The 12,490-nt window shown below is 37.3% G+C and overlaps 1 protein-coding gene across 2 annotated transcripts in view; it reads right to left on the bottom strand.

Annotated features, from left to right (window-relative positions):
• Positions 1-515: 515 nt before the first annotated feature.
• The window catches only part of CUL3 (cullin 3), a 61,133-nt gene continuing 49,158 nt past the window's right edge, over positions 516-12,490 (bottom strand). The window contains exons 11-16 of one of the 2 annotated variants that reach the window (XM_017822344.1): positions 9,473-9,597; positions 9,024-9,120; positions 7,877-8,011; positions 3,174-3,360; positions 1,660-1,805; positions 516-997 (exon numbers count right to left, since the gene is read on the bottom strand). In XM_017822344.1, the coding sequence (XP_017677833.1) occupies positions 866-997; positions 1,660-1,805; positions 3,174-3,360; positions 7,877-8,011; positions 9,024-9,120; positions 9,473-9,597 (822 nt within the window). In that variant the 3' untranslated portion in view covers positions 516-865. The remainder of the gene's footprint in view (positions 998-1,659; positions 1,806-3,173; positions 3,361-7,876; positions 8,012-9,023; positions 9,121-9,472; positions 9,598-12,490) is intronic. The other variant, XM_017822345.1, reaches the window with a different exon arrangement.

Consider the following 12,490-nt stretch of genomic DNA (forward strand, 5'->3'; position numbering starts at 1 on the left):
GAATTAGTTGTTTGTGTACACTAAATCCATTTATTTTAAATTTATTTTGTCTACATTTAGTGAAATAAAAACATCGCCCTGTACAATCCACCATCAGCAGTGAGTACAACAGCAAAAATTATTATACAGTTTATACACACTAAAATCTTGTCCTTTTTCCTATAAAGAAACCAGAACAAACCTAATCAATATAGAGTTTAATTCAGAAGAACTCAAATTACAGAAGGGAAAGCCAAAATTATTATGGTCTTTTCTGAGCCCCCAGAAGTTCCTGATTCATGTTGTTGGAACAGTGAGTGCAGCTGGAAGAGTGAAACATGCTCGAGTTGTCTTCTCGGGTCTTCAAAAAATTACCAAGTATTTAAATTAAACATGTCTAGTTAAAGAAACATTTGAAGCAGAGCAATATAAGTGGGAATTTTGCCTCACCACTTGTGGTTTCTTTTAAACCCAACTTATACAATGCGCGAAGTGCTAAGCAACACTACAGAAACACGTTTACATCAACACTGAAGATCTGGGGAAATGAAATTCCAACAATTTTATTTTTTTAAATGAGCTGTATTTTCTAAATTTGTTTTTATTTCTCTGTTTTCATACAGTATTGAAAACAAACGCGGCACATTCACATTTTCCCGAAGAATTGTAAGGATGATCTCTACAGGGATAACGTTGAAAAGCCTGAAGCTCAATCAATTCAGGTTGAAAACTCTCAAAAGGAGTAAAAGGCTTGATCCGAATGGTCTAGAACATGTACTGTAATTTCATAGAAGAGATGGTCGTCTTAATATTAATGATTTAAAAGAACTTCCCAGTTCATGCGAAGAGTATAGTCCAAGAATAAATCAAATTTTCTGAACGCATTTTATGCTACGTAAGTGTATACTTTGCGATCCTCAGGTGTTCGTGCCAAATATTCTCTCTCAATAAGTCCTTCAATACGTTTTTTAATAACAACTGGACTTGGTAAGAATCGGGCCTTCAGCTGCTGAGTTACCTAAAACGTAAAATAAAAGCCAATAATGTAAGATCACAGCGCAAGTAAGATCTTTAAGTATCCTAACAGACCACAATAGTCAGAAAAAAATATATGAAAACAGAGATGGCTACAACTATGAAGCATAAGAGGAAGTCTGCAGACTTCTGACAGTCCCCCAACTTGCTTGCTCATGTTTGGGTATGATTCAAAGCTCTGCAGAGGCGTGGTCACAAACTGAGAATCCTGAAGTTACTGAAAATTACTACTGTCCTGAAGCTGTCTGAACTTAGGAGTTACAAGCAGAAGGATTATTTCTCTCTCTGCTAAGAGCTCAAATCTCTCAAAACTGAACCCAAAAGGCAGTAAAAAGATCAAAGCAGAAAACAATCATGTTAAGCACAGTGTTTTTTTGTTGTCAACTGCTTTTCAAGGGATTTAAAATCATAATAGCACTAAAAGGAGGAAGGGAGATCAGATATACCCATAAGTACATCCCAAAGTGAAGGGTAAGGATTTAGACGTCTTCAGAAAGACAGGGAGAAAAAAAAAGGACAGGTTAACTACAGCATCTCTCAAAGACCTTTCAGAATCCCGTTAGTGAGAGCTGTTTAACTTCAATGAGTTCATAGGAAAAGCAAAAAGAATTCCCAAGTCCATATCCAAACTGTGTACAATCATACCTCTGCTACTAGCACGTTGTGTTGCATCTTCTTTCTAGATTTCATTATCCGAACTATAGCAGCTTCTATCTCATGTTTTCTGTCATCATCTACTTTCTGCCTTGTTTCTTTCCTTTCTGGATCAGATTCTCCTTGTTTGGCAGCAACTTAAAGAAAAGAAAGAGAATGTAAATTATGCTAGCAAAATTAAGATTTATTTCATTGTGTGTTAGCTTCACTGTTTATTTCATCTAGACATCAAGTTATATTTTCCTGAGTTTTGACATTCTTAAAGTTGATTTTTTTTTTTTTTAGGAAAAGCAGCCACAAGAACATATTAACAGTTTCTGGCATATTTTGATAGCAAGTGACAAGATAACAATCTGTTATTTAATTACTAGTATGTTAAAATTTGAACAGTACTCAAATGTTCTTACAGGCACAGGCACCACCAACCCCCATACACTCATGCTCACATTAAATATTTTTCCCTTTAATATAGCAAATAATCAATTGAAGTAGAAAAAGGGTTGAAAATTTACTTCACAAACTAGTAAACACTTTAAAAGTTCATCAGCCAGAAGAAATAGTCCAACTTTATCCTCTCCAACTCAACTATATTATTTGTATTCTGTTCTCTTCTATTTATGTTTTATTTCTGCCCTTAGGTTGAGCTTTTCTTTGCCCTTCACCCAAGCATCATTACAACCAAGCCCTCCTCCTGCACTGATACACCATTTTCCCCCTGCCCTTCTTCACTTAAAAGTCCCAACTATTTATCAGTTTTAAAGAGATAGACACAAGAACTTTTCTGTCTTATGTCAGAAAGATAAACCCACAATTACCTTGTTTGCTCTAAAATCATCTTGAACCCAAACCATATTCCCCATTCACAGACATTTGTGGAGTGGAAATGAAAAGGCAGAATTCTGCTAAAGCTCAGAGAGTTGTCACACAATCTACTTTAATTTGGCTGCTGTGCTCCTGCTCACCAGGAAAAGCCTCCAGAGGTGATAAATGTGTTGCCAGTGCAGTGCTCTGCACGTGTGGGAAGGGGGTCAGGACACCACTCACACAGAGGGGTATGTGCAGGGTCAGCTATGTAGGCACTACTGGGTTTTACCTGCTGCACAGAAGCCCAGCAAGTTCTATTATGTGTAACAAACAGCATGTGAATTACCAATGTTGCACTTAAAACACTCACTTTCACAGTAGTACAGCAACTTATGAGGCAATTTTCCGATTTCTGAATCAATCAGTAGCATAATTTTTATTTTATCATTTGATTTGAATTATTTTTCTTTCAATATTTCCTTTAAGAGATAGTTACAAAGTTTGTAAAGTAAAAGGCTTAACTGACTTCCATACTTTTCTTGGTATTAGAGTTTTCATTTTGATGCAACTAATCATCATCTAAAAACCCCCTGTGTTTCTCTCTTCCTTTTACTTCTATGGACATCAATCCTGCAAAAGATAATTTGAAATTTTAAGGCAGTTTTGGGACTGCAAGAGAGTAGAACATAAAGCTCACTTACCCGTCTGAATCTTGACCCTGTGTAGCTTAGATGTGAACTGATCATTCACTGTAAATATATGACCATTTTCTATTTCTTTTGATTTAGGCTCTTTTGTGAGAACACGTTGTGTTGGTTTGCCACATGCAAGGGACTGTAGGGCTCTAACCAGTTCTCTTTCGGGGATATCAGTTTCTTGTTGAATTTCCTAAAGAAAAATACCTTAATTAGCTTGTGGCTACCACAGAAGTATCATGTTTCGCAAACAACATCAGGGATTGCTTAAATGTCCACCTTCAAGCGTGCAAAATAATACTGTGACAGTTGTGGGGCTTGAAAGGTCAGAACTCATTCAGCAGCAAAGTCTCAGTGTGTACTGTGCAAAACGATCCACCTGCGTCAGTGCAGAGACAGTGAATTTTGTCAAATGAAGAGTCACCATGAGCTGAAGGAAGAATAATGAATAACCAGCTGTTTCATCTCCCTGTGATTTTTGAGAAGGCTGAAAGGATTTGTTAACTGTTCCCAGGGTTTGCTCAACAGGGTGAAACCTTCTAACTAACTAGTGAAGGAAAACATCCATGATGTTCTTGACAATTCCCGACCAAGAGCTGCATAAATGCTATTGCATTCAGCCACTTGAAAATAAGATCTCTACAAATGGAAGCAAACCATGGCTAGTTTCACCATAACATAGAAATACTCTAGATTCATTATACCTCCTTTCTGAATAACCTCGAATAATTTATTTACAGCCCAGATGCCCTTGGCCAGGACTTCTCCAGGTGAAATACAAAAACCCCCATCACAGTGCAGCAAACATGAACTCTGAAGAAGACTGTTTGTAAAAAGATGGACATAACTTGGTGCACCTCTGTCAGTGTTCTTAAAAGCAGCAGTAACAAGTCCAAGTGAAGAACTGTAAAGAACTATAAAGAACTTGTTAAAAGTTCTTTAAACAGCGACCAGAAAAATCAAACTAAGTTCTATCAAATAATGTTATTTCTTGAGTGTACTTGAGTTGTTTTTAAAAATCAACCAAGGAAAAAAATGCTACTTTTCTGTTGTCATTCACCACTGACAATATGCAATAAAAATAATTTGGATGTGCTGGCCTTGACTTGGACTCTATCATGAATTACAGTGCACCTCATACACAACATCTCACCACCAGGTCTCTGTGATGCTGAGGCTCAGACACAACGTGCATTACTTTTCAACTAGACCCAACACTACATATACAGTGATGACTTTACATGAAACTGTTTTTGACATGAGTTCAAAATAACTGGAATGAAATAAAATAAAAGTAGTAAGGTCAAAATTAAAAAATTTCAGAAATTTTGGTACCTCCTGTTTATGGATGATTGGGAAAAAATAAAGGGTTCTTAAGAGTACATTTAGCATAAAGCTTTCAGGAATATTTATACCATTTGAAATAAGTGATGTATATCCACATATCTTAACTATTTGCTAGTATGAAAATGCCTTTTCCCAAGCTGCTCACAGGAAGTTACTATTTCTTCCTTTGTTGCTTTATTTAAAACACTGTTGTCACCTTCACACATTTTTTTTCAGATTCAGCATGAAGCAGTATTAAGAAACCCCCCAAAAAACTATAATCCTTTACATGGTAACAACAAAAAGTCTTACTGAAACGGGTGGATCAGCATAAAATTTAACAAACCAAGGGAATGTGACAGATTTTAGGACTTAGGTAAGTGTAAAGCCTTAAGGCCACAAACCAAACCCAACTTTTTAATGATGTAAAGCCTGTGACATACAGGTTTCCAAACTTTGATTTCTGATCAACAGTTAAAATTAATCCTTTCAAAACTAAATCACTTCTACAAGGGAATATATATATTCTCCTTTTGGTGAAAGTGAATTAAAGAGCCAAAAGGGACCTTCTGAGGGGTTTTGATGCTGGCCATCCCTATATAGACCACTGTGTATTTCTGTTGTTGTACTTCACTCTCTAGCATTTCAACTCGGCCACTAACATGCAAACCATTTGGGTTTCAGAATTTATAACCCAGCCTTAAAGTAAGAACCATGAAGAATTGCACTGCAATATGCTGCCTCAAAAGGAGCCAAAAAGTTGAAGTTGGCTAAAAAAAAAAAAATGTAGCTATGAATGTAAATGGGGATAACAGATGTTCCTGTGCTCTCTCTTTCCTTCAGTCTGTAGCATAACATTTTTCTAAGCATATTTTTAAACAGATATGTGATGTAACAGTGAAAAATGCATACTTCTTCCCCATCTCCAAAAATGACTTCTTTTAAAGGCCACATTAGATTTGGGCACAGGAGCAGTACTAATTACACAATCAGTGCTAAAAATATTACCAAGTGAGCTCTACTGGGAGGCTACCAAAGAAATCCCTCTAGGTATGGAATTGCCTCTGTCCAGTTCTGCACAAGAAAAAAGGTTATTGGAAGGAAAATGTGCAGAAGGAAATCAGAAGGAAAAGCATTATGTAATTTTGTTGAAATAATAAAAAGTATTTTTAGAGTTTTATTTACAGGCTTCAACTTGTATCACTTCCAAAGCAGACATAAGCAAAAGAGGAAACAGATAATCCAGTTTCAAGTACTAATCTCTAATTTTTGTGGAATTATTCAACAACCTAACTTCTACTACAGCCACATTTGTATATCTTGTTTGTTAAACATGAAGAACCAACCTTATTTTTGATGTCATTACAAAAAAATGTGCATTTCACCATTTAAAATACTGAGCTGTAACTTAAACTAACAAAAAAATATATTGAGTATTATATGAGATTTGATAAGAAAAAAATGGATTCTTTGAAATAATTAGCATTCTTTGAAGGCTTGCATGAAGATCCTTCCTTTTCCATTTTAGTTGCATTAACCTAGACCCATAGGGCCACCAGCTATTTTGCATATACAAATAAAATGTTGCTGCTTAGGAGTACAATAAATTCATACTTTTTTTGTGAAGGAATTTCTCTATGATAATCTTTTAAGTTTCCATAGCAATTGATGCATAATTTTTGCATCATCATTATCCCATTTTTCTCTCAATCACATGCCTTAATGGCTGTTAGGATTACTGTGAGGATCTTATCAAGTTTGCAATTAATAATCACACTGAATGCAAAATAAACCATCAAAGTGTGTTCAACTGTGAAGGCAACTTCAAATTAATCTGTTCAGCTGTGAATCTGCAGAAACACTTGTATATCAGTCAGTTTTAGGCTTACACAAGCACACACCACAAGTCAGATCACATGCTGCATTGCAGTGAAAGCACCAGTTTGACATGACAGAGAAGTAATGGTTGCCCAGCACTCAGCACTTAATCATGGTATTCAATTATCAATGAACAAGATAAAATTCATTCTCTTCTTAAGTTTTCATAAGCTTTCCTGGCTGGAGTTAAAGACAACTCCTACACACTTCACCAAAGAAACCAAACCAAACAAATATGCCTCCTTAATGTTTTAGTTACAGTGGGACACAAAGTAAGAGCTTAAGAACTCCCAAACCAGAAATAAACAAAACACACACAACTTAAAAGCAGGTGGACATAGTTCTCTATCATCTGGTCTTAATAAAATAAACTATAACTTAGAGCATGTATTAAATTTTTTTCACTGCTCTACCAAGTATTATTTATTCATATATGGGTGAGGCTCTCCTACTCATAAAGCCTACAATTTGATGGAGTAAGGCAGCCTTCAGCTCAATTTCAAAACCAGCTTCAAGGGAAAAAAAAAGAGCTGTTAAGTCCCCCTCCCTGTTTTTGCTCCCTCATATATTCTGCAGAGAAAGTACTCAAAGCTGTAATGCTCCTGAAGTAGATTTCACAACACACAGGACTTTGTGCTCTAAAATGATGGTTTTCTTAATTTATGAGTAGTTTCTTAAGAGTCTCTTATCAAATCCTCCCTTCCTTAATCCCATCTGAGACTTTCAAAGAAACTTTCTTTATCAAGAGGCTAGAAGTATGCCAAATAAGCTGAAAACAAAATCCAAACAAAAGGCAAATGATTACTATGCACTGCACAGCCAAAGTAGATGAGAAAACCTGGAAATCCACTCTGTTTCAAACTGCACCCATGCTGCTTTTCAAGGCTGCCAGTGCTCTCTTGAAGGGAATATAATGCCTGAAGTGAAACCATTAATTGACATTACCAATACAATGCTCAGATCTCATAGCACAGGATCCTCCTCTGCTTCTAAAGCCACCTTCATCATCCTCCATTAGCTGACACCTCAACCTTTCCCAGCAACACCCTTTTAGTCTCCTTGTTAAGAATCCATCTGGACCTTCCTCATTGTCCTTTCTGGCTAACCAGCTCAGAGAAGGGCTGAAAGTTCTTTGAACCACCCAGCCTGCCAGTTTAAGCAGTCTGGTATTTAAGAAGCCAGGATACAAATCCTTCTCCACCCTTTGGCCTCTAAATGCAGTTTATCGAAGATAAAATGAGGAAATGGAGCCACCTGCTGCATTCCAACTTCAGCTTTTCTACAGCTCGATGGCCTAGAAATAACCACACTCACAACCCTCAAACATTTCTGAAAACTTGTGTTCCCAAATAGGTGCACTGCTAACGATCTGCTTCCTGCATTTATTGGCCTGATCCATACTCAAACAGAACGAGAGCCATCTGATCTTCAACAGTGTATTCCAGAGAACAAGAAAGTGCCTAAAACAGTCATTTAAAATGAGGTAAGACAACCACAACACTTACCTCAAATGTGTATTTTTCTCTGTTGTTAAAGAGCATTAATATCGTCATCTGGAAAGTGGACACTTGCAATATGTGCTTCCGTGTATTTGAGCCAGTTACTTGGGCACCTCCTACGCCAACTTCTGAGCCATCTTCCTATTTTAAAATTCCAAAACTACTATTAGATTATTCTCCACTGAAAAACATTTTACCTTGATAAGATGAAAGTTACACGATGAAAAATTTATCCAGGAGATCAGTCTACACAAGAAATAGAACAGCATATGCCCAGGGGCATAAGCAGAATGTTCCTCCAGTACCTGTCTTGGAACATCAGGGGGATTGAAGTCGGAGGCATCTCCTTAGGTCCTGTGGTCCAGCCATCACTCCAAGCCAAGCCATGTAGAGCCCTCAGTCACAGACTGAGCATTGCCAAGGACAGAGTCTCTACCACCTCTCTGGCCTCTGTTTCAATACTTGCCCACCCTCCAAGTTTTCTTACTCTTATCTTCAAAATTATCAAAGTATTTATCTTACAGTAACACAATTTTAACATTCTCACAAATGTGCATTATTAATACTTTGTTATAAGAATTTTGTTTTTGTTTTGCACTGCCTTCTACATTGCCAATTGTCATGCCACTGCTACCTCTAGAGCTTAGCACTTCAGAACTGGTATGAATCACTAGAAAATTATTTTCTTGCATACATACAAATTAAGCATTGTATTTCAAAAAAACTCTGCTCAGATTCTTGTTTTTGAGAAAATGATGCCTACATTGCTAGCACTCTGCATATGAAAAGCAGGCTAAACTTGGCTTAACAAAAATAACTCTATAAAGAAACAAGTTTCTTTTCACTTTTGAGTCATTTACAGTCAAAAAACTCCAAACACTCAAACCACTGAGGTCCCTTCAAGACCAAATTTACTATTTTTCTACAAGGTAAAAGGTGATCCTGAGCAATGCATTCAAATGAGATTCAGAGAGAAAAAAGAAAAAGTTAAACCAAAACTGCTACAAAGGAAGAATCAGACCATAAGGCTGACAGAAGGCATCTTCTTCTTATATTGATAATGGGTAAGCTCTTATTTTACAAAATTCTGAAGTTATTAAAAATGTGCATTTGCTTACATAGATACAATATTTACACAACCTTGATACCTTACCTTTTTGACAGGCCCATAGAAAGTGGCATTGAGATCTGCAGAACCCATGTGATGCTGGAGTGTCAGCTGTCGCCCACTATGTTTGGCTAAATAAAATCTGTAATATAATTGAAAACAATATGTACTTCACATTTGGTACTGAAAGCTTTTAAATGTTACACAGACTTTTCATATCCATTAAGGACACTCTTAAGAAAAATTTCTTTTTGTTTTTTTTTTTTGTTTTTTTTTTTTCAAAACATTAACTCTTGTTAGAATTTTACTTAAAATCTCCCAAAAACTTGAGCATCGCAATGTGACTGTTGTATTCTCCAGTTTTCACATGAACTGAAGAAAAGAGCATGCCAGCATGTTGCCAGCATACTGCCAACAGTACAACATATCTGTGAAGTTAAATCTAGAAGGTTTCTTCTTAAAACCTCTACCTAAAAATCTGTTTTAACACATACCTTCTAAATATTTCAAAAGCGTGTCTGGGAGCTGGAGGGATGTTACACTTTGGTGTGGCTGACTGGGTAGGCCAGTAACCTGTTGTGAGGACACGCACTGTAAGATCAACACCACCTAATGAGACCTAAGGACAATTGGAAGAAAACATACACCATTTTAAAATAGGACCATGTTTCCTCACTTTTTCTGTTTTGGCACAGAATTTTCATAGACTATGAAAAAATTAGACATATATCTAGAAACATTATTTTTAGGAAGCCAGACAAATAAATTAATTCATCCCTGTAAGAGTAGATGGTACAGCAAAATTCCTCCACATCATTCCCCTCTGGCAGTTAAGAGCACACAGAATTCAACAAAATAAATTCTTAAGCGACAAGAAAATGTCTGTGATCATAAACAGAACTCATGATACGTGTAACAAATCTCTCTGAATAGCTTTTGGATGACATGCAATAAAGCCAGGTTGCATGAAATGTGGCAGTTTCAAAGTAATTCTTTCTAAACTTACTGTGGAAGTAGAGAGTAAGTACTGAATATCTGGTGTTAAATCACACCTCTGGACTGCAATACAAACAGTTACTCACTTCTACACACACCACCTATCCTCTTTCCCTAAAGACAGCTATTACTATAAATATTCAGCACTGGTGAGCAAACATTCCACAAGTGAATGCTTTATTTTACCTATAAACTAGATGCATTAGCAGGTGATAAAGATCCAGCTACCAGTGAGGCATAACCCTCACTAGGTATCTCAACTAAGTTGAGCATTATTTAAACTGTCTATTTTCAGCTCTAGGAGGTATAACCAATATCTTCAAAGAACACACATTAAGGACAAGAAAAAACAGAGCATACAATATCCAACTTATATAAACTCACTACACAGAAACAGAGCACATTATATTTTAGAAGGTCTAAACCTGAACTCAGAAACTTCTATCCAACAGCAGAGAAGCATTTCCATGCACTACGGAAGAGTTTTTGTACTGTGCATGTTGAATGCCTGTGTGCATCAACCACCTTGTGCCCAGGAAACTTCTAAAAAACCTAAACAAATCAATGACAGACTACTCCTACAGAAACCCCTGGGACTGAAAGGAACAATTTGCAGAAGTATGTAAAGATCCAGCTAAGGGTTCTTCTGTAGCCAACACTACTGCCATCCTTCTAATTTCATATCACCAATGTTATGAGGCTCATAAGAGAAGTTCAAACAGCCATTTAGACACAGAAAACTAGTTCATTTGTCAATTATCTAATTAAAAAAAAAAAAGAAGGAGCCTCAACAGCTTTCTTCTAGCCAAAGCACAGGGAAAGGCCATCAGTGCAGACAGGATACAGAAAATATATTTATCTGGAACTGAAGCATCTTAGCTGAGATGGCAACTGTTTCCCAAATTCTTTTGGCCTTAGCCAGACTGGAACACAGCAATAATTTAGAATGCCTCACATCATACATTGTACAGAGCACTGAATCTTTACAGGACTCCAAGAAATGTTTCAGGATCACAGTTGTAGAAATTACTCATAGTCTACGAGCCTGGACCTTCCCTAATGCTGAGCTTTCCACTTACTGCTGGCAAACCAATCATCTACACAGAACTTGGCATTGCTTGTATCTCAGGAAATAGGATCCAGCAGGAAACTTTGCAGGTAGGATTATTTAGAGAAAAGCAGCTGCCTGACTCCTCTAGGAGATGCGGTACACATTCAAGGTACACAAATTGTTTAAAAAGAAGTAGAACAGACTATTCCATATAAAACACAGTATCAACAGCAAGTTAACAGTAACACAACCCCCCCAATCTTCCTGTTTCTATTTCCTCTCAAATATTATTGACCTACAAAGAAATATATATGCTTCTGTCATAAATAAGTACTCCAGAAATTTCATTAAAAGGCCACGATTAGGCTGACCAAAAGGCAACCATCACATCAACTCCTGGTCTCTTGCCAAGAAAAAGATGAAGTTTCAAGTAAGGCCTAGCAGGACATCTGCTAACATTTTAAATTCATCTTATTAGCTGTATGCAGCTAAAAAGAAGATACAGATATCATTTATTAACTCAATCTAAGACTGTCATGTAAAGTACATAAATCTTTAACACAACCCCCACCCCATGTCCGAGTCTGGCATGCTACCTAAAAAACGGGAATGCTCTTACAATTTTTTCTTCAAATTTGTATTGCAAGCATTCTAGAAGGAAAACATGACTAGCCTCTAAAGAAAAAACAAAAGCAGTAGTAAGACTTCCTGTCCACAAACAGTTTTATAACTATCGAAATCCTCTACAACCTTTTCTGAAGCCACTTTGAGAACATGCTGTTCCCTCACTCAGGATGATTCACAGTATGCTGATGAAGAAGATTTCCACTGAGGGCTTCAAGAAGGCAAAGATTTCATATCACCTTGCACAGCCAGGGACATTGGACAGAGTACAGCCACAAACATATTCCTGGCATTCACTTCCAAAACTGATTCAAACATGCTTGATGTATAGATCTACTTACCTGCAGACAGGCCTGTTTATTATATATTATTAAGCTCTACTGTGTATCAGTATTAAAAAAGTGTTTTAGAGCAAGTGAACTGATATCCCAATAGAAGTGATCTCTCCTTTGTGCAGTATTCCAGAGGCCCACTTTTACTATGAGGTGAAATTTTTTCTGAACGAACAACTAAGTCCATATTTGCCATTTGAATAAAATGGCAGCTTTGCTTTTAGCAAAGGCATCGGGGAAGTTAAACATCAGACGGTGCGCTTTGCAAACGCCGTCAGCATGTGATATTTTTCTTGCTGTTAGAAAAAAATTACAAGTCACAATGGAGATCAGCTTTGAAGGAGGAGAATGGAAAGGCTTTGCTGGTGACACAGCAGCCGGGAAGTGCAGCCTGGAGCGGGCAGTTGGCAGCGGAGGGCGGGCACGGCTGGACGGGGCGGGCACAGCTGGACGGGGCGGGCACGGCTGGGCAGAGGCGGGCACCGCTGGGCAGGGGCGGGCACCGCTGG

Source organism: Lepidothrix coronata, unplaced genomic scaffold (genome assembly GCF_001604755.1).
Source record: "Lepidothrix coronata isolate B3197 unplaced genomic scaffold, Lepidothrix_coronata-1.0 Scaffold97, whole genome shotgun sequence".
NCBI classification, from domain to species: Eukaryota; Metazoa; Chordata; class Aves; order Passeriformes; family Pipridae; genus Lepidothrix; species Lepidothrix coronata.